The sequence below is a fragment of the Kogia breviceps genome, chromosome 2, assembly GCF_026419965.1.
Source record: "Kogia breviceps isolate mKogBre1 chromosome 2, mKogBre1 haplotype 1, whole genome shotgun sequence".
Classification (NCBI taxonomy): Eukaryota; Metazoa; Chordata; class Mammalia; order Artiodactyla; family Physeteridae; genus Kogia; species Kogia breviceps.
Window position 1 is genome coordinate 121812205 of NC_081311.1, and position 20017 is coordinate 121832221.

Here is a 20017-nt window from a genome sequence, read left to right on the forward strand (position 1 = left end):
ACACACCCTCTTTTCTAAACAGCACACAAAAATATCACATTGAGCAATTTACCACTTTTTAATGACAATCACAAGGATGAACAGAACCATCAGACTGAATAAAAATTGACACTTTTTTTCTAGCTGACCTATTCGATCTTGGTAGTGCTGGTCTGCATATCTTGCAAGACCTCAGAAGCCTTTCTTGAGAACCGTCTCGCTCAGCTATCTTCAGGATGGCAAGATTTCAAAGCCTCACCAACTTTTCCTCTGGATATCCCATGGGTCCTGATACAATTTCCATTTTAATGATGAGCTAGGAGGAAATTAGATCACATCCTCTAGAAAACTAAATGCTAAGGTCACAGTGCCAGTTCCCCAATGAGGACGGTGTATTAATATATACTTTTTGTAAAGAAGATTAAAACACTTAAAAATTAAATCAAAGTAGAGATCCATGAATAGATTGTAACAAAGAAAACAAAACCGCAAGCACCATTCAGAGCGTGTTTTTTCTTCTTGGAGGTACTCGCATTCCTCCTTCTCAACCTCTAGCCCATCTGAATCTCTCTTTTTTGGCATATTTTTCAAGTCACACTTCAAAACTCTTCAATGAACTCACTTCTCACCGTCTGTTCTACATGCCGAACCTAAGGACAGGATTCCAAAAAGATGAGCATCCTTCCAAATGCCTCCTAAGCCTCCAGAATACGTGACTTTGGCTGTGCACTTTGCTCAGACTTCACCTTTTTTTTTGTTGGTGGTGGTGTTTTCCACACTAGGTTTCCTTGTCCTCATTAAAGATAACCAGAGATTCACATCACAGTGCAACTCTTGGCTTTGTCCTTTCGTAAGTCCGTAGCCACTGCGGAGAGTTCTGGTCTGCTGGGCATGTGTGAAATCCGCTTTGTCGCCCTCTGCGATTTGTTCCGCTTAACGTTTTTATTTGTCTTGTTTACACATGCCAAGGTGGCCACGTGAAAAATGTCTCTGACACTATTTTCTGACTGTAAAGCCGAGCATTCAATGTAAGTAGCTGCTCCGATCTGTTTGGCCATATTTGCCCCCTGAGAAGCCAAAAAAGGGATTGTGATCAGCAATAAGTCTTTGGGGAAGTGTGTCTTCTAACACCACGAGATAACGCATAGCAAAATGTTTCTAATGCTAACTGAATTTTCTAAGTATTGACAAAAAACAATTTTTTACATTTGAACTGCCTTGTTTATTATTTCATAAATATTTGCAGCCAAGACCCAATCCTAAGATGTCCAATTATCATCACTCAGTAGACACTGCTTGACTTCCCAGAGGTGCTAAAGGCTGATCTAATGTCATTGGGTCATCAGTAAACAAGGGCCATGATCATCAGATAGTTAGTATGGGTGATTCTAAGAATTACCCAGAGAATCTACTATTGGAAGAGAGTAAAAAAGCTGAAGACCATGAATGTAAATGCTCTGGCAGGGTGATCTGGTCCCTTGAGCCTGTTCCAGCACCTCATGGGGCACTCAATTTCTCTTTTCTTGAGTGTAAATGGCACTCAAGACTAATAGACAAGCTGTACAAAAAACAGGGGTAAGAGAATTTAGAATCAATTTTGAAACGTATATGATTATGTCTTAGGGACAAAATAAATTGAGGAAAGGAATAATACTGTTCTAGCATCTACAACTTACTTAGGAGACACAAAATATGTAATTTCTAAATGTGGACCAGACAACCAGTGGACACAATAATAAGCATGTGTGTATCAAAATGACTTATTTAAGTAGCCAGATTTTTGTTCATTGGAATGAAAGACAAAGAAGACCACAGTATGAATGGTCAAACAATGAATACTAAATAAAATTCTAGCTGTTTCAACATGAACTCTGTTTAGAATCTGGTGGTAAGTTTTAAGAGAATGAACTTCTGAAACCAATTCTCCTCCTTTCTAAATGCTTGAGGGAAATGCGTGCAGAAATGATGAAACTCTAAAAGACAGTTTTCTGGAGTGCCCTATTTTACTGACAATGGTCTTTTTAAAGTATTGTATTGTGTTGCTGAGTGTAAAATAAGATTAACTTTAAGAGTAATACTTTAAGAGTATTACTGATTTTGATCACATTCTCTCTTAAATCTATTTCAACTTAAACCCAGTGAGAGTTGCAGAGATACAGGGTTGACTATGAGCCACTGTTTCTGCACTCAAGTGATCAAATATCACGTGAGTCCCCTACCGAATGACAGAGCATTTCACATTTTAAAGGATTCTTTTTCCAAACATGTCTTATGTACACACACACACACACACACACACACACACACACACACACACACGAATCCTTACAAGTCAACTGCTAAATAAATACTGGAAAGCTTTTTGAGAGAGTCCAGAATCAAAGTATCACCACAATTTCAGTCAAACCTTTTCCCAGATCACTTTGGTGCTCACTTGGCAGTTTTTACATTAATCTGAGCAATGGGCTGCCAGGAAGGGGTGGGATAGTTGCTGTGAAGGCAGAGGCACAGAAACGCTAGCCCTTCTCATCTGTGTTTACAGATGGTCACGACCTGGACACACGGTGCTCATTTTGCATCTTAGGAAAAAAAGGGGCTAGCACCTGGCCTTGACCCCTGGTTGAGCCTTTAGAAAAGCAGCTACTTTCTATTTTATTTACTATGAATGATGTTCCATTTCTGACATTCTAAAATCTATGTGTGCCCACTGACTACATACGTACCTGGTCATAGGACACTGGGGTCTGCCTGTGGTTTGAGAGCTCTACTAATGTACTGACATCTGTCCGAAGATCAGATTTGCAGCCGACCAAGAGCATTTTGGTGTTGGGACAAAACTCCTGGATTTCACCTTTCCACTATGGGGGAGAAAAGAAGATGAAAAATTAACAAAGTGCTGGCATCCATAAAGTGGAAAACAAGTTCTCCACTGGCAGGCATTGGAAATGGGACTCAAAAAGGACATTTAAAAGAAATTGTCACTTCAGATGCAGAAGCAAACTTGCATTTATCTTCTACGTAGACATTAAATGTTACTGCTTTTTAAAGTGGATCCATTAGGGAATCATATTCTTCTTCTCTGTGACTCATTAACTGAACTGTCCCTACTGCAAGAGACCTGTTGGGTGTTGTGAGAAAGTAACTAAGGCAATTTCTTAATTATTGTGGTATCTCTGAAAGATAAAAGTGCCTTAAGAATAATTATATATTCTAACAAGTGACTACATCCTCGGATATGTTGAGCTGGTACTTCCCAGCATGGAAGACTGGGAATAAGGCAGAGCCAACACAAGCACAGATGTACATTCACTAATCCCACCTAGAAAGACTGAGCAGCCACCATGTGCTGGAATCTCTACTGAGATTTCAGAGACTGGAGATAAAGTTAATAGAACAGAATGTCCTGCCTTTAAGGAGCTTCCACTGGTGTGGCTGAATCAATAAAGACCATGACATTTGCAAAGGCCCATCTCAGGTTATCAGGGAGGCATCTGGTCCCTTGGCTCATATGTCCTTGAGTTAGTCTTAAATTACGTAAGTTATTAATTTAGTCTACTTTGGCTAGTTGTTTCATGACCCAACAAGAACTCTTAGAACCTTCCAGAAATGCCTGGCAGGGAATTCCAATTGTCCTCTTAAATAGCAAATGGATGACTTTTTGTGGTTTCACTTCCTCAAGCTTGAGATGGCCATCAGGGCGAGAGTCAGGAGTTCAGAGTGTTCACAGGAGAGCTCAGCTCAGGGGCTGAGATGGGGAATCTGCACCTGCCTCTCCCTGCCCACATTCACAAATGCGTACTCAGTGCTCTGCTAAATACTGTGCTGGTTACAGAGATGATTAAGATGTAGCTGAGTCTTCTGGAAAGGAATTCACAAGAGAGTGGGGGTGATGAAGTCATGTCTATAATACTAGATAAAAGTGACATCCTGCAGGAGTAATTTAAAAGACCTCTAGAGGAGACATCTCCAGATCTAGAACTGTGGGCAATGAACTCTAGTCCAAAGTACACCCGTGGATTGAAGGAAATAATACATACTTTCCATAAGAGCCTAATTTATCCACCAACTCCTCCCTCCCGCACTCTCCCTAACTCTCCTGCCCTCCCTCCCTTCCTCCCTCCCTTCCTTCCTTCCAGCATTATTTAGAGGCATCTATCATGTGCTAGATGACACTGGAGTAAGAACTAGAAGATGAATTGAAAAAAAGAATAAGATCTCTCCAGCTCTAAGTCACTGTAACCTCTTTGATATTCAAGGACTTAAAGGATTCAATTAATCAAGACAAACCATAGCAGGGATTATCATGAGCCTTAAACTTCACACAAATGTAAAACACACTCATTAATATCTCTAAGGCCAAAGTCACTACACATTTGGTCTTAGCAGACAAAAGCAAAATAAAACAGGAACAAGGCTTTTCATCATAAATTATGCATAACCCGATACTACAACAAGTAAGAACTCCAGTAAATAAGCAGCAGTCTCTTATCTACAGACAAGCAAGAGACAAGTTGTTATGTTGTTCTTCAGCTGTGTGATGGCTCTGGCCTGCCCCACGTCTAGCAATTATTCACAAGCATCGAAGGCAGAAAAGGTGTATTCCTGCCAGAATCTGACAGTCGCATTATATGTGTTAGATACAAACATTACTCAAAATTGAAAGCTAAAAAGAGCCTTTAATCTTTTAAGAAATTCATATTTCATTGAACTAACTATATTATGTTTAGTAAAGAGACGGGGTAGGGGGGATGTAATCATCCTTCAAATCAAACCTTCAAATCCTAATTTCATAATGACACACAAGGCCAGCAGTCAAACATGATAGGGAAAAATAAACTAATAAAAACACACAAAATACGAGGACACTGCCTTGCTCTTAAGCACATCCTCTGACTAAGCTTGAGTGCATGGAAAAGAAGGGGGCTCTAGGGAAGTTCTGATTCCGAAACCCCACAGTACTCAGGCCAGGACTGAGAAGTCAGCTAGAGGCTAATACACGCTGGTCCTTGGACGGGTATATGCCTTTCTCTACCTACCCGGAGGCTTAGTCCTAGGTTGGCAGAGCCCAAGGAATGCTCCTCCCCCCGCCCAGCCTCCCCAGGACCTGTGACCCACCTGCCATAGGGTGCCTTCCTGCTGACCTCCCCTGGGTTCCATCCAGAGCTTCCTCAGGTTCCTTCCCTACCTAAAGAACCTCACTACCTTTGCCTCCAGAAACTAGCTATGTGATATCACCTGTGACACGTGTACACGACTGTGTTTACTAGTATCTGACATCACCTGGTCTAATATCTGTAAACACACCCCTATTCCTCTCCTATTTATTCTATTTCTGTTTCTAATAAATAACATCACTACTGAAATACAGCTTCTTTACTAAAACAGCTATTACTGCATTCATTTCAATCCCCGAATTGAGGTCAAAATAAACTTGTAAAGTAAAGCACAAGCTATGAATGAAGGATGGAAAGAAGGAAGACACACTTAGCAGTAATGGAGTATCAGTATTTTTAGCTGCCCCACTGCCACCCAAAGGATAAACACAGAGGCTCTTAAAAGGGTATTTTGTTTCTTAAAATGAAATAAAATGTTGAGCAGGTTCATCATCAAAACTTGGGACACATAGGAGTGGAAACCCTGTTATAATGTGAGAGTGCCCTTTTTGGTGTTTTAGTTACGAGACATACAGCAGGGAATTAACTGCAGTGTTTGAGCTCCCAGCCAACCACATGTTTCTACTTTATATCTGGGCCAGTAATGATCTGCGTCATCACTCCCCAGCACTTGCCTTTTTCAGGACACTGTCCAGAGTCTCTGGTCTACTGATGTCAAAGCAAATCAGCACGGCATCTGAATCTGGGTAAGAGAGGGGCCGTACGTTGTCATAGTAAGGAGAACCTGAGAAGAAACAAAGAAACACAAGTTTTCAGATGAATATCCCCTTTGCCTGTCATGCATGAACTCTGCACTTTTGAGTTGAATCCTTGGATGGTCACATGGCTCCCATCTCCTCTAATTCTTGGAAAAGAAAGCAAACAAAAGCTGAGTAGTACTATATTCATTTCTACTCGAAGACAAGGAAATCTCACTTGTATCTGACTTAAATTCGAGGGGAGGAGCCAGGGTCTTAAGTTGAAATCTGCACAGTTCAAAGAGTAAAGCCCAAAGGCACCTAGGTGAGGGCAGAAGCATCTGGAACCAGATGGTCTGGAGTGCAAATCCACCTCCACCACTGCAAGACGGGGGCAGGTGGCTTCAGGTCTCTGTGGGTCCGATTCTTCACTCATGAAAGGAAGATGACAACAGTACCTACCTGGGATTCAATAAACCTCGGCAGTGCCTGTCACTTAGTAACAGATCAAGAAGTCTTAACTATGGCTATGGCTGTGTGCTATTGCTATCGAAAGCTGAGTGGTAGCAAGCACAGTCACCAGAGCTACTTCTTGGGAAAGAGCCCGATATTCAAGATCACTCTGTTAGCACAATGGAGAATGGGGGAGGGAGGAAAAGGGTGGGTTCAGCCACACAAAGAGAACCATCTTGAACCTCATCAGCACCACCCTATCTCCAAGTTACAAGTCTGTATAAGCCATGACCTTTGAGCTTGCTTACTTAAACTTATCCCCAAACTCTGTATAGACTCTCTTCCTGTTAAAACCAAAAAATGTAATAAATGCCATACTGGATCCTGTCACTTTTTTACACTTGTCCATCTCTGGGAGTGACATCAAGGCATGATCCAAGGATCTGAGCCTGAGTTAAATCCAGGGTTCCCTAAAGGTTCAAGTTACCAGCCAATTAATTTAACCACAGAACCCCCTCTGGTCGTTTAGGAAATTTCTTCCATTCTTTTAAAAATCCCAAAGGATGGGCAATTGCATGAGGCCAGTTATTATAAAATAGTGTGCCTATAAAATTAAATAACAGCCTGCCATGTTATTTATTTTTTGAAAAATCATTTTCAGTATACTGACATTTCACAAGTACAACATGAAATCATTTTACTAGGAATGTATACATACATACATATATATACATACATATATATATATATATATATATATATATATATATATAATTTGACTCCAGAAAAAAACATGACATGTTGTCCTCTGATACATCAAAACCTCAAAAGTCAAAGTCAGGGAACAAGAAAGACTAAAGAAGCTTTTCCAATAATCTTTTATATTTCTATCAAAACAAAATTTTTCAGGCGTCTGCTCTTGAGATCTCAAAGTTACTGTCCATAGTTAGGGTGCATCATCCTCCTTTCACAGGATATTGTGGGTCCTTGGCATTCACTAAACAATCCCAGGAATGCTGTGGCTTTTTCACCAGCTGCTTTAGGCATGGAAAGTGACAACTTCAAGCCAGGTGTGTCTACCAAGCAAGAAGGAAGGGAAATGTTCTAGGAATCAGGAAGAAAAGTGTGAATAAATATATAGACCAATTAAGCCAGAATCTGTCCTGAGCTACAGCAGCTCCCTGCCCACATCTGGAATCAAGACCCTGACGGAGTAGAGACTGACAACAAAAAGATACTTTCCAAAAGCTTAAAGTGTTTAAAGTTAAGAAAAAAAGAAAAGCCATTTTAAATAGTAAGGCCTATAAGAATAGGCTGTTTCTGAAAGCTTGTTTCTGAAAGGCTGTTTTCTGAAAATGACATGCTGTGGCTGCTGCCTTCTCAGCCACTCAAAAAAAAAAAAAAAAATCTGAGGTTACAAGAAAATTTCACAAATAGTTCATTAACTTCAACATTTTTGAGAGGATCAGAAATGAGATGGCTTATCACTATACATGGATACACTGGCATTTCCGTATTTGTTCTGTGAAGTTCAGACTTTCTGAATTGCAGCTTCTGTTTCCGTTTCCAAAGTCTAACCTGGACACAGCTTCTGCTGTGATTATTGGGGAATCTCTTTTTCCAAACATGGAATCAGAAAATTCCAGATCATAGAGTGGATATCCAAGTACCAGACACATACACGAGGATTTCCTCTACTCTTCCAAGTTAGCAGGAGATGACCTGACCCCAAATCTAGAAAGTCACAGTGTTCCAACAATTCAGGATGTCAGAAGCCTAACTAGGCTTCAGAGATCTCCATTCTTGGAAATCACTCCCATTGGGAAGAAAACTATCTCGCTGTGGATATTTTCCAGTCTCCAGCAGACCTGAACTTTGGAGGACAGGCTTCTCCAGGTGCCTTATTCCTCAGGACATAATCTTCGACTAAGATGAAAATAAGTACACACTGCTAATCTCTGATCTAAAACTACTCTACATAACAGTGAAAACCATCTTTCCAGACACAAAATTAAGGAAAGACAGTTGGAGAATTACAAGGGTGCTAAAATACAGTAATTAAAATTCGAACTACTGGGAAAATCCAGAGGAATGGTTTTAACTTCCAAGCCACCACGTGGCTGCAGAGAATACCCCTCCCTTTGTGTACTGGGCTTCTCTCCCCCTCCCATTTTATGGCCACAAAGGGGATGTGGCTTTGTCTTCAGCCCTCTGTCACTGCTGGAGACTCCTGCTTCCTAGAATCAAGGGAACTGCCTTCTGTACTTAGTGGGTGTACTCAAATATCTGCAAAATGTAGGTACTGGCCTGACTTTAAAATGAAGTGGAGTTTGCAACTGAAACCAAATTCTTATGGAGTTTTGATGCTGCTTTTGTTTTTATTTGGTTTAATGTTTTGAATGAAAATACATATTAAATATATATATATTAAGATTCATGAGAAATATGCCACCTTGCTTGTTGAGGTACCTAAGTAATTTTTAAGAGCTTTAACAAGATCTAATTAGGAGTGACACTTTGATCTGTCCTATTACATTTGCTAATGAACAGCGCTTTTAGATCCACAAGAGTGTCCAAAGGTAATAATAAAACTGATCTCCACATTTATTAGTTATAAGCATAATTTGCCCAACTACTAACCACAAGAGTAATATGTCATTAAACGTAACAAGACCACTTATTCATTATATTTTTTGATAGGGCATGGTTAAAACTTTGAATAGAAAAATCCATGGTCTGTATTTTTTCATAGTAAAAAAAGAAAACTGATAGAGAATGATAAAAGAACTGTCCTACCAGGAAGAATCTAACAATCCACCGGCTAAGCACAACCTTCTGGCGGGGTGTGGAACCAGGGGACGTGGGGGTGGGGGGTGAATCCAGTGTAACTTGCAAGTGTTTACTCTGCATTTAAGCACTTGGAATTCTTGCCTATAAAGCCCAAGCTACGGCACAAAGCAAGGAAGAAAAGCAAAGCTTGAGGGTGCACAGCGTGATCACAGGCAGGCAGGGGCTAACACGTCAGCCAAGAAAAAATAAAGAGGAATTCCAGGAATGCCCCTATGAAGTGAGAAGCAATACAGGGAGGGAGAAGTGACACCAAAGGAAGAAGCAGAAAGCAAGTCGATGAGACAGGAACAATACCTGCCCCTCACTCCTCCATCCCTCCAGAAAAGCCTTACAGCATTCTGTTAAGTCAAACAGTAAAATATTAACTTCTACAGATTTTTTTTAAAAGATGCATGTGAAAAGCTTCCAAGGTAACTATAGAACTAAACACAAGGCAAGAAAGAACACTGAATAATTGTGTATTATGTAGAAAAGAACTGAACTTTAACTGCAGTATATAGTAGGTACTGACATACATATAGTATGTACTCTAGTACCCAAGAAAGTACTAGATCTAAAGTCAGTTAGTCTAGGTACTGAGCTTTGCTTGTCAAATGAAACTCTGTCTCACCACGTGGAATAGGCTTTCCTGCACATGATAGTTCCCAGATGCAGCATTTCTCTTATACTTTGTGTAACTTTAAGCACCCAGCACTATTCCAAGGCCCTTTCTATTTAACCATTAGATCATCAAAAGGAAAATTTCAAGAAATTCCACACTGTAAAGAAACGATGACACCACACAGGCAAAATGTGTGCTCCCAAACCCCACAAAGAACAAGCTTTGCTTGGGTGGAGACTGGAATAGTGCCATGTGAGGTTCTTGGAGTCCTTCGAGTTTGGCAAACATCAGCAAAGTTCCAAAAGCCTTCTGAAACTGTTCAGGTCTACCCATCTTTGTCTTCAAGATCATTAATTCTGGGTGAGAGCAGTCTTTCCAGCCCAAGAATGGTCACAAAGTGCCTCACCCAGAAACTACTTCTGCAGACACATACCTGTCTGCTTAAGTCATCTCTTCACAAAGACAGAACACACCGTATATGTACATAATTAAATGTAAGAAGATTCATGCCCAAAAGGGAGGCTTTAGGGAACCTTTTGCAAAACCAGTTCAAACACTGGGAGGCTTTATAGGAGCTCGAGAACTGAAAACTCTAGTTGACTATTTCATAAATACAATTTCTTTTACTTGAACCTTAAATTGAACAACTTCTCTTTCTCCCATAAGAAATTCCTACCTAGAACAATAAAATCAGGGATACTGCATATTTTGGGGAGAGAAAATATATTAGCTTTTGGTATTTTTAGTGATCACCAAGAGAACGCCTGTACTCAACAGCAGTTAGCATGTGGATGATCTGCCCAGTTATTACAAGATCCCATTTCGTCATGCCATCTCCACTCAGAGTGAAAGCACAAATCAGCAATCATCTCAGGAATGTGAATCAAGTCCAGGCAGAACTTCGGGTCTGGCTCAATATAAGACTGTTGAACTCTTTTTCCAAGCAGTCTGCACTACAGGCCCCAGGCCCTCAAATATGCAACAAGTATTGCCAGGAAGGATATTTTACTTGTTTCTTCTACAGGTTCAGCTTAACAGAAATTATAAACAGATTTTATGAAAATTTGGGGGCATTTCTCTGTTGCTATTAAGAAAAGAATCAATATTTTCAATTTCCAGGAACAATGCAGATACGTAGTTGGATAGAAAGTCAAAGAGGTAGAAATAAGACTATTTTTGAGCTTTAAATAAAGGTTTAGGGTTAAACTCCCAATCCTACTGAGATACTTTAAAAATATAAGAATCAAAACATTTTACTTAAAGTGCAACTATAGTAAGTCACAGAACTTTAGGGATAAGAGTAGATATGTATACATCTAAAAAAATTACATGATTATTCAGTAATAACCCATGAGTGAATCTGCCCTGCCACATACTATGTCATCAGGCTCATGTTTCAAAGCTAATGTGTGCAACACCTGGTCGGACTTCTGAGGCAGCTTACGTTCATGCCAGTGAAATTTCTGTTATGTCAAGGGGGTCTCTGAGTAAAGTTGGCAATATATAGTAACTGAGGAGACATTTAAAGGGCATCAGAAAATGAATGAGACACAAGTAATTCATTTAGCATGGACCACCAGACACCATGAGCTAGCTGAAGGAACTATTGGTCCTTGGTGTCACATCTACATGCAAAAGAACTGGATTAATGAGAAAACATCTGGTTATTTCAGGTGGCATCAGAATGATCAATCTGGATGCCGCACTGAAAATGTGCAACTTAGCAAGAAGCCAGATTGGAAAAAACCCGGCACTAAATGGGGTTTAAATTAAAGAGAGACAGAGACAGACAGAGATCTAGACACAGATATAAACTTAGAAAGGGAATTTATATCTTCCTCCTTTTTTTGATCTATAGTTTCAATGGAAATCACTGCACAGTGGACAATTCTCCAAATGCAGCTTTATGTATTTCTTACTAGAGATCACTATCCAAACTCAGGGCTGTTTTGCCTTTAACCCACATCTCTTACAGAGTTTCAGGGTGAAAACTCAAGAGTTGAACCTGGTTTTGGAACTCTAAGGTCCTAGAGCTCATTACTACCTTATGATCTAACTGGTTTTGTGCAATTTTGCCCTTGATATTCACAACACAAGCACCCATGCTTCTTTGGCTTCTTCATAAATTCTTGCCCTCCCCCTTTTCTCTAACAAGGTTAAGTTAAAATTCTTCAACTTTCAGAATCTTGTTCTCCCTGATAGTCATTCCACGTAAGCATGTTTCCAAGTGGGAGGGATGTTAAAGAGTTCTTAAGAACTGAGTCAACTTCGAGAGATGAAGAAGAAATTGTGGTGGGCTTCGATGAGTCACAAGTCAGGGGGCTTGGGCTGGCCCTGCAGCCTTCAACAGTTTTTTGGATCTTCTTGCTAAGTGAATCCAGCTTTAGAACCTCCAGGCCCAGCCTCCTGTAAACGAGTACTAGACAGTGAGTACCTTGAGGCAGGCAGTGTCCTAGCCAGGCTTGTCCCTGCTCCCACAGCCTTTAGCAGAGTTCATGCACACCGAATGCCCTAAAAAATGTTTACTGGTTTCAATCATTTCTATAAGTCTTGCCTTGATGTGTTAATTTACATCTTAAATCACAAAAAAGGGACCAGTGATCCTTTTCCTGCTGCTTTTCTGGATTAATTATTTACTAACGTCCACATTGCTGAAACATTTCCATCCCTGTTAAGAAATATTTCAAGAGTGCTTGTCACTGAGACTATTCTTCAAACCTGATGTATGATCTATAAATATAACAATATATTGATAGGTAGACATGGTTATAGAGGAGTTTGTCCTCAAAGTCAGGCCATGAGTAATTAAGATTTTCCTCTCTTCCCTAAGAATACTACATTCTCTGTTAATACTGCTAAAAACTAGTACAGGAAGTGCTAACTTTAGCACTCGTGGCCTAAAAGAACCTTGTATCAGGACAGGATTCAAAAGAATGTTTATGAGGCAACAGCATAGTTATTGTGGGCGAATATTAGCAGCTGAATTGAGTATTTTAAAGCTTACAATATGACTTAAATAACATGTGCATTAACTTGCCCTGGTTAAAAGCTGAAATGAATGATTATTACTCCCTAAATCACATGTGCTGAAATTACACTGCAATCAAATCACTTAGGAAAAGATATGGTGATCCTTAAATGACAAAGTTTCTATTATTAGTAGACACTGGCTTCATGCTACAAATTGCCTCTATGCTTGGCAAATCTGGCAGATTCTGAAGCACAAGACTACTTTGGTCTCACTTATCACTTCAGAATGTTGAAACCATTACCCATTGTTTTGTAGAAACTCACTGAGTGAATCTGAAAAATCGACAGGAGCATTTCTGCAACTTTTAATCCAAATGCTCATCTTATTATCAATGAAAGGGAATAGGAAATATTTCTCATTAAAATCAAGGACATAAACCTGTATCCAAAGACTACCTCTTAGAGGAGTCACAGTGCTGTTACTTATAAGAGGGTTTTGTTTCCTTTTTTTTTTTTTTTCAACTTTTATTGGAGTGTAGTTGGTTTATAATGCCATGTTAGTTTCAGGTGTACAGCAAAGTGAACCAGTTGCATATATACATATACCCACTCTTTTAGATTCTTTCCCCATATAGGCCATTACAGAGTATTGAGTAGAGTTCCCTGTGCTATACAGTAGGTCCTTGTTGATTATCCATTTTATATATAGTCGTGTGTATATGTCAATCCCAATCTCCCAATTTATCCCTCCCCATCCCACTTTCCCCCACGTAACCATAAGTTTGTTTTCTACATCCGTGACTCTATTTCTGTTTTGTAAATAAGTTCATTTGTACCATTTTTTTAGATTCCACACATACGTGATATCATATGATATTTGTCTATCTCTGTGACTTTACTCAGTATGACAATCTCTAGGTCCATCCTTGTTGCTGCAAATGGCATTATTTCATTCTTTTTTTAAATGGCTGAGTAATATTCCATTGTATACATGTACATCTTCTTTATCCATTCCTCTGTCGATGGACTCTTAGGTTGTTTCCATGTCCTGGCTATGGTAAACAGTGCTGCAATGAACATTGGGGTGCATGTATCTTTTCAAATTGTGTTTCTTTTTAGGGGGGCTGGAATAACTTTAAGCAGCCATAGGAAATCTACTGGCAAAGTGCCATTTGTGGCTGCTTCTTTAATTGGTGTGTGCCTTGGGGGCGGTGGGAAAAGTTTCCTGCCTGAGGATCTAGAAGATCTATCAGCATTAGGGATGCCTAACAAGGGAAATCCACAGCAATCAGATGGAAAGGGCACTTGGGTTCAAGAATCTGACAAAATTGGCTCATCATAGGTTGCAGGTGAGCTACACTAAGTGGGGAGAGCTTCCTTCCCCCCACTCTCTGCCTTACCTGGACTGTATGTGTCTTACGGGCAGGACCATATTTTAATTAACTCTGTATCTCTAAGGCCTGAGAGAAGCCCTGCACATAGTAGATGCAGAAAGGAAGAGGGAAAGAGAGAGAGAGAAAATGGGACTATACATTACTGTGCCTCAGAAAGTAGGGAATGAATTATCTTTTCTCTTGGTGCAACGAGGCCCCACAAATCCTAATTCCACTTGATGTTCTTTCCTACACCCAAACTGGCAGAGTTCTGCCTTTGCATAATCGTATGCTGCTGGGGGGAAAAGGAGACCCCCTTAAGAGACGCTGTCCAAGTACAGAAACCGGATATGAGAACAGCTTCCATCTCCTAATGTCTGCTAGGAGGCTAAGCGGGATGTGAATGCCATTCAAAGGACAAAGTTTATGCCATCTCTCTCCCTATGTAGGAGAAGTTACATGCCTCATTTTCCCTCTAACTTTCACAAAGTTCTAGAAGGGGAAAAAAAAAAATCTGACTTTAGGACTTTAGACACTTGGCTTGGATCTTTTCTCCAGAGTTAAATTGATAGCAGTTGGAAAAAGTAGATGTATCAAGAGGTATCAGGCATACACAATTATTTTCACAACCCAAACTAAACAAATGTCTTAGTGGGCAAAGAAAATGTCAAATGTTTGTCTAAAAATAATCCTGTTCAGAAATTTGCCATGAAAAGCTTCAGATGAAATGAAAAACTGTTAAAGATACTTGAAATGATTAGTTGCTGATGCAACAGTTCTTGCTAGATGTATTTCACTCATGAATGATAAACCATTTTTGGTGGAAACAGTCTATTCCTAGAATCCAGGCAATGCTTCATGACTGTGTTTAATTAACTCACATTTCACCTCACAAACAACATAATGGGATTCTAAATAATTCCTTTATGCCTTTTTCCCATTATGTATAAAACTCAATCTAAATTTGAACTAAGATTTCATTACTGGATAATTTTGCTATGTGATATTTTCTTAATCACAGTCTTTTCAAACCTTTATATTTTAGTTAAATATGCATAGGTTTTGTTTCATTAAACAAAAATAGAAGTGATTATTTCACTACAGACTTCATTTCAGGTGATTATCTTTAATTTGATGAAAGGCAATATTTATAAAGTTGCCATTCTTTGTGCACAGGTAATTCAGTGGTAATAAATGTCAGGGACTCTCATCTCCTTGGAAATGACGCATATGATTATTCATTTGTTCATTCAACAGATTTTATTGGGTGACTACTGTGTGCAAGGCATGATGCTATGTGTGCAGAGACCACAAACTGTAGTTTGCATTAAGTACTTGAAAATATAAGAAGTGATATTTATCTGCACATGTGAAGCAGAGCCTCCAACTATAAACTGCCCACATTTTGTTTTCTAGGCTTTGTTAAACATGTGCCTTTTCTCTTCTTTTTTAAAAAAAAAAGTCAATTTGGCTCTTTGCGCACCTAATTTAAAATCTCCATTGGTGGTCCTGTGACTCTTGAAGCTTGAGACGGGATGCACAACCCAATATTCCTATAAGCCCACCCACGCCCCCTCCCTGCCCAAATGTGTCTCCTTAAATCCACCAGAAAGCACTGGCTCTGTTCAGAGCCTGGCTTGCTTTGTAGGTGGTGAAAACTGCAGGATGGGATGGCAGATCCACTGGGACCAAGAGCTGAAGCCAACCAACATCCCTGGAAACAAAAAGACTTGCCTGTCTGGTGATCTAAAGCCGAGAAGTATACAGCTGGGAGAGATCCTGCACATTATGTGGTTCTGTATCCTTTTTTTTTTTAGATGATGAAATGAGACTCAGGGAGGTAGAGGATCTGCACACAGAAGTCTGTGGTAACTAGTAGCTAAGATCTAAACATAGCTTTGTATCAACGACTGGATCAGACTCACAGACCCCATACCTAAATAATTCTTATCACGCATTAGGTCCAAACAGGCTGGGGGAAGGGGTTGAGAATCGGTGTTAATTATTGGTACCATACCAGCTGTCCTGCCCAATAGGCGTAACAAATACCATGATATGTCTGGGAATTTGAGCCCATTAAGTACTAGGCTGTGTACAAATCTGATGATGGAAACTACTGAAATAAGAAAATATTAGAATTCCGTCTATCACCACCTTCCCTATAGTTTCGAGTGTGCAATCCTCAGTACAAAACACGGTGAGGTCCCGGTTCTGCTACCCTTGGCGAGGCTCCAGGAAGAGCCTGACTCTCCAGGGAGAAACAAAATCTGCATATCTTACGGCAGCCCTCGGAGCATCTGGCACCAACCGTGAGAGGCGCTCGAGCGAGACTTCTCACTTGCCTTTGTGCCGGCACTGCCTCCGGCGACCCTGTCAGTCAAGGTCTCTTCTTGTGCTCTCTAATCCCCTGCGTCCCTCGGGGGCTCCAGAGGCTAAAGTCGAGGGCTGTGGGAAGCTCGCACAGCCCAGAAGCACCTCCACGAGGCCACTCCCAGCTGAGCGCAGGTTCACCTCGCGGGCCTCTCCGCCGGACAGCAAAGCCTGCGTGCTGACACTTGCGTGCGCCTCCTCCCTAGTTTCACCCGGGATTTGGCTCGGTTCACCCGCGGCAGCCCAGCTCCCTGCTAAACTCCCAGACCTAAGCTCAGGGGCCTTCACTCGGCCTTCCCACTGGCTCCTCCTCCTCCTCCAGAGGCTACGCCCTTCCTGGGAACAGCACTCTGCAGCCAGGCACCGCAGGCTGGGGCGGCGGGTGCCTGGGTTCCAGCCGGAGGTTCCCGGGGATGCTCCCGCCCCCACCGCGCCTGGCCCAGCCCGAACCCCTAACGGCCGCGCGGGGAAGCCTTCCACTTCCCCTCCGTGCTGTAACCGGCCCTCCCTACCAGCGCGCGCCAGGTTGGTGGGTGGGCGCGCGGGAAGGCGATAACCCGGCCTTGAACCCCAGACCCTAGAAAATAATTCACCATGCCAATAATTCAACTGGACGGGAAGGTCAAAGGCGAATAGGACGGCCCGCCTTGTAGACTGGAGGAGGGTGATGCAATGGGTCAGGAGGGAATGGCGTGGTCGGGGGACACCAAGTGATCACGCGGGCGGGGGAGGCTCGGATCTGCCGGCTGGCAGCTCGGAGAGGAGGCCCGGCGACCGCCCGAAGGGTGCTGCCCGCGCCGCCAGCGCATTCCAGGCAGTAGGTGTCACGAGCGCCGCGGCGCTTGGGCTCACTTTCCTCTCTCCCCAAGCGCAGAATCCGCCCGTACCTGCGTTGCTTTGGGGATTTTCTCCCACCACCCTCTCCGCGCTCCCCGCCTAGTCACCAAGCAGCAGGTTAGATCCTGGAGGGGCGCGCTCGCATCCGAGAGCCAGTTGATTCCAAGGCGGCACACGCATTCCCCCCAACATTTGGCCTTCCAGGCCGCCCCGAGACGACTCGGGCACAGCTCCGCGGCCACCCGGCTACAAGCATTTTCTACCACTGGGTCACCCCTCGGGCAAAGAGCGCCCCTCTCTTTCCACAGCTTTCCCCCGAACCAATGTCGTCTCCCCACCCCCACTCAGAAGGGACACAATTTTCACCCCGCAGGGAATCCCTCGTAAGAAGCAAAGTTAAAGGCGCGGCGCAGAGCTAGCGCTGGTGGCGCGCTGGCCCGTGCTGAGAGCTTGCCAGGCGCGGAGTCGCGCTACCCGCCGCGCACCCCGGAGCGGCTGGAAACCCGCCCGAACGCCACGCGGTCCGATGACTCTCTTACCCGAAGTGTCCCACAGGCTCAACTCTATTCTTTGTGTGTCGATTTCAAAACTGGCCGTGTAATTCTCAAACACCGTAGGGACGTAATTCTGGACAAGATGGACAGGGGAAAAAAAGAGGGCAAAGAGGTTATCTTAAAATGCACGACACCCGCAGAACACCCTCTGATAATCGCCTCCCCAACTCTCCAACTGAAAAGCGAAACCCCAAACCCCGCACCCACCAGATCTCACACTGAACACGCGGACCCTTTCCGAAACCCCTAACTTTCCTCTCGCCCCACCCGGATCCACCAAGACCCGAGGATCCAAATCTCCCAACCCCAGATTCTGCACACAGGACCGAACAAGTTTCAGAAGCTAGCAGCAGAAAGTGCAGGCGCATCCCAGCGTCTCAACGCTTCCAGCCCACTTTCCCTTTCCGGGAAGTCTAACCAGGGGGAAAGTAGTAAATGGTGAGAAAGACGGCTGAAAAAAAGAAAAACGGGTGAAGGGGGGAAAGTCGGGGGAAACCCACCTCGACGCGGGGATCCCCCGGGCCGCCCCCCCTCCTCGCAGCCCCGGCGGGCCACACTCACCTCGGGGAAGCAGTCTTTGGCGAAGACGTGCAGCAGCGCGGTTTTCCCACACTGACTGTCTCCCACCACTACTATCTTGCATTTCACGTTCTGATTAGGATCCATGATAGATTTACTGGATAATTTCTGGCTGGCTCTTCTCTCCTTCATTGATCTTGCCTTATTTTCTCTTGAAACAGAAATTTTCACTTAAGAGGAAAAAATATATATATTTCTCTTTCTATAAAAAGCAGATGTATAAAAATAAATCGCAAGGCTGGTGGGAACCCCTGAAGCGCCGCGCAGACGAGGAGAGCTAGAGGAGCAGGCTCATTACTCTCCTCCGACAAGTTTTATGCCTGACTCCACCCGGCGCTTCCCAAGTCCAATTCCGATCCGACTGCTTTGTTTCACGCTCTCTGCGCGGCTTTATACGCCCGGCCTTCCAATCCTCTTTCTCAATGGGAGAAGGAAACTGATCCGCCTCCTCCCCTTTTATGGAGCCTGGGAGCGAGCGCCGTCTGGTTCCTCGCAGAACACGTAGACAATGCGCCCTCTAGGGTGACCATGCGGGATCGATTTCCAGGCTAGGGCTCTGCGACGACTTGAAGACCCCAATGACGCCTTGCTGAAAGATGGGACTGTACAAGTCAAGGAGGAGGTGGGAAACTGAATTGTCTGTGCATATTGATTTTTATCAGAATTTCTTGAAAGAACGTTTTCATAGGGGCTGATCTACGGAAGCCTCATGAACATTTATGAAAGCAAAAACATTTCCTGCCCAACAGAGAAGGGTGGGGAAGGGTTAAGTGGCTGTATTTTCTTAGAAAGTGTTTTGTATCAGGTATATAGGCCATGGAACAATAGCTAAGCCGGGTTACTTCCGATGCCGGAACTGGCTTGCCTTGGTCACAGCAATAGAGTGGCTTCTGAAACCAGTGAGTTCCAGCGACTCAGGAGGAGAGAGAAAGGTTTTGAGGAGAGGGAAGGGGAGGTGGGAGGGGAGAAGAAAGAAAAGTGGAAGATAGTCATAACTGAGTGACCAAAGCCATTGGAAACTCAGTCCTACTGCACCAGGGACCTACACACACAAGGTCAGCCATTGCCCCTGTCAGTGAGAAGAGGGGGTAGGAGGGATTCTGATCCTGCCCTTTAATTCCTTTATCTGTAGCTTCCCTTTCTCTGAAATCAAAGCACACTAGGCTGGACCCAGAAAATAGAAATTTGCTTGGCTGAAAAATGCAGGTACAACCCTTCGCTCCCTCTCCACCTTGCCTCCACATCCTCCCCCTACCCACCCACCTGAAAGTCTCAGAGAGGACTAAAAATGGCCACACGTTTGTTCTCTCTTCCCTATAAAAAGTCCTTCTTTTCTCATCTTCATTTCCTGTGCTTCAAGTTAGCAGGAGGTTTCACCTATTTTTAAAATTTTTATAGAGGTATAGTTGATTTACAGTATCATATGTTTCAGGTGTACAATATAGCAAATCACAATTCTTAAAGATTATACTCCATTTATAGTTACTATAAAATACTGGCTATATTCCCTGTGCTGTGCAATGTATCCCTGTAGCTTATTCATTTTATACATATAGGTTGTATCTCTTAATCCCCTACCCCCACCTTGCCCCTCACCACT

The 20017-nt window shown here is 42.7% G+C and overlaps 1 protein-coding gene across 1 annotated transcript; it reads right to left on the reverse strand.

Annotated features, from left to right (window-relative positions):
- Positions 1-39: 39 nt before the first annotated feature.
- RND3 (Rho family GTPase 3) lies at positions 40-19650 on the reverse strand. The gene is made up of 5 exons (XM_059051537.2): positions 18400-19650; positions 17824-17911; positions 5768-5877; positions 2703-2837; positions 40-1046 (listed from the first exon to the last, which is right to left on the reverse strand). Exons 1-5 carry the CDS (start codon positions 18547-18549, stop codon positions 795-797), a joined length of 735 nt encoding a protein of 244 aa, XP_058907520.1. The 5' UTR covers positions 18550-19650; the 3' UTR covers positions 40-794.
- Positions 19651-20017: the final 367 nt, after the last annotated feature.

Excerpts from the sequence above, each read along its gene's own strand:
- RND3 (XM_059051537.2), bottom strand. The coding sequence starts at position 18,549 with ATGAAGGAGAGAAGAGCCAGCCAGAAATTATCCAGTAAATCTATCATG. Across the intron at positions 17,912-18,399 it reads CCAAAGACTGCTTCCCCGAG|AATTACGTCCCTACGGTGTT; the intron begins GTGAGTGTGGCC and ends CATCTTGTCCAG. Across the intron at positions 2,838-5,767 it reads TGGACAGTGTCCTGAAAAAG|TGGAAAGGTGAAATCCAGGA; the intron begins GCAAGTGCTGGG and ends TCTCCCCCATAG.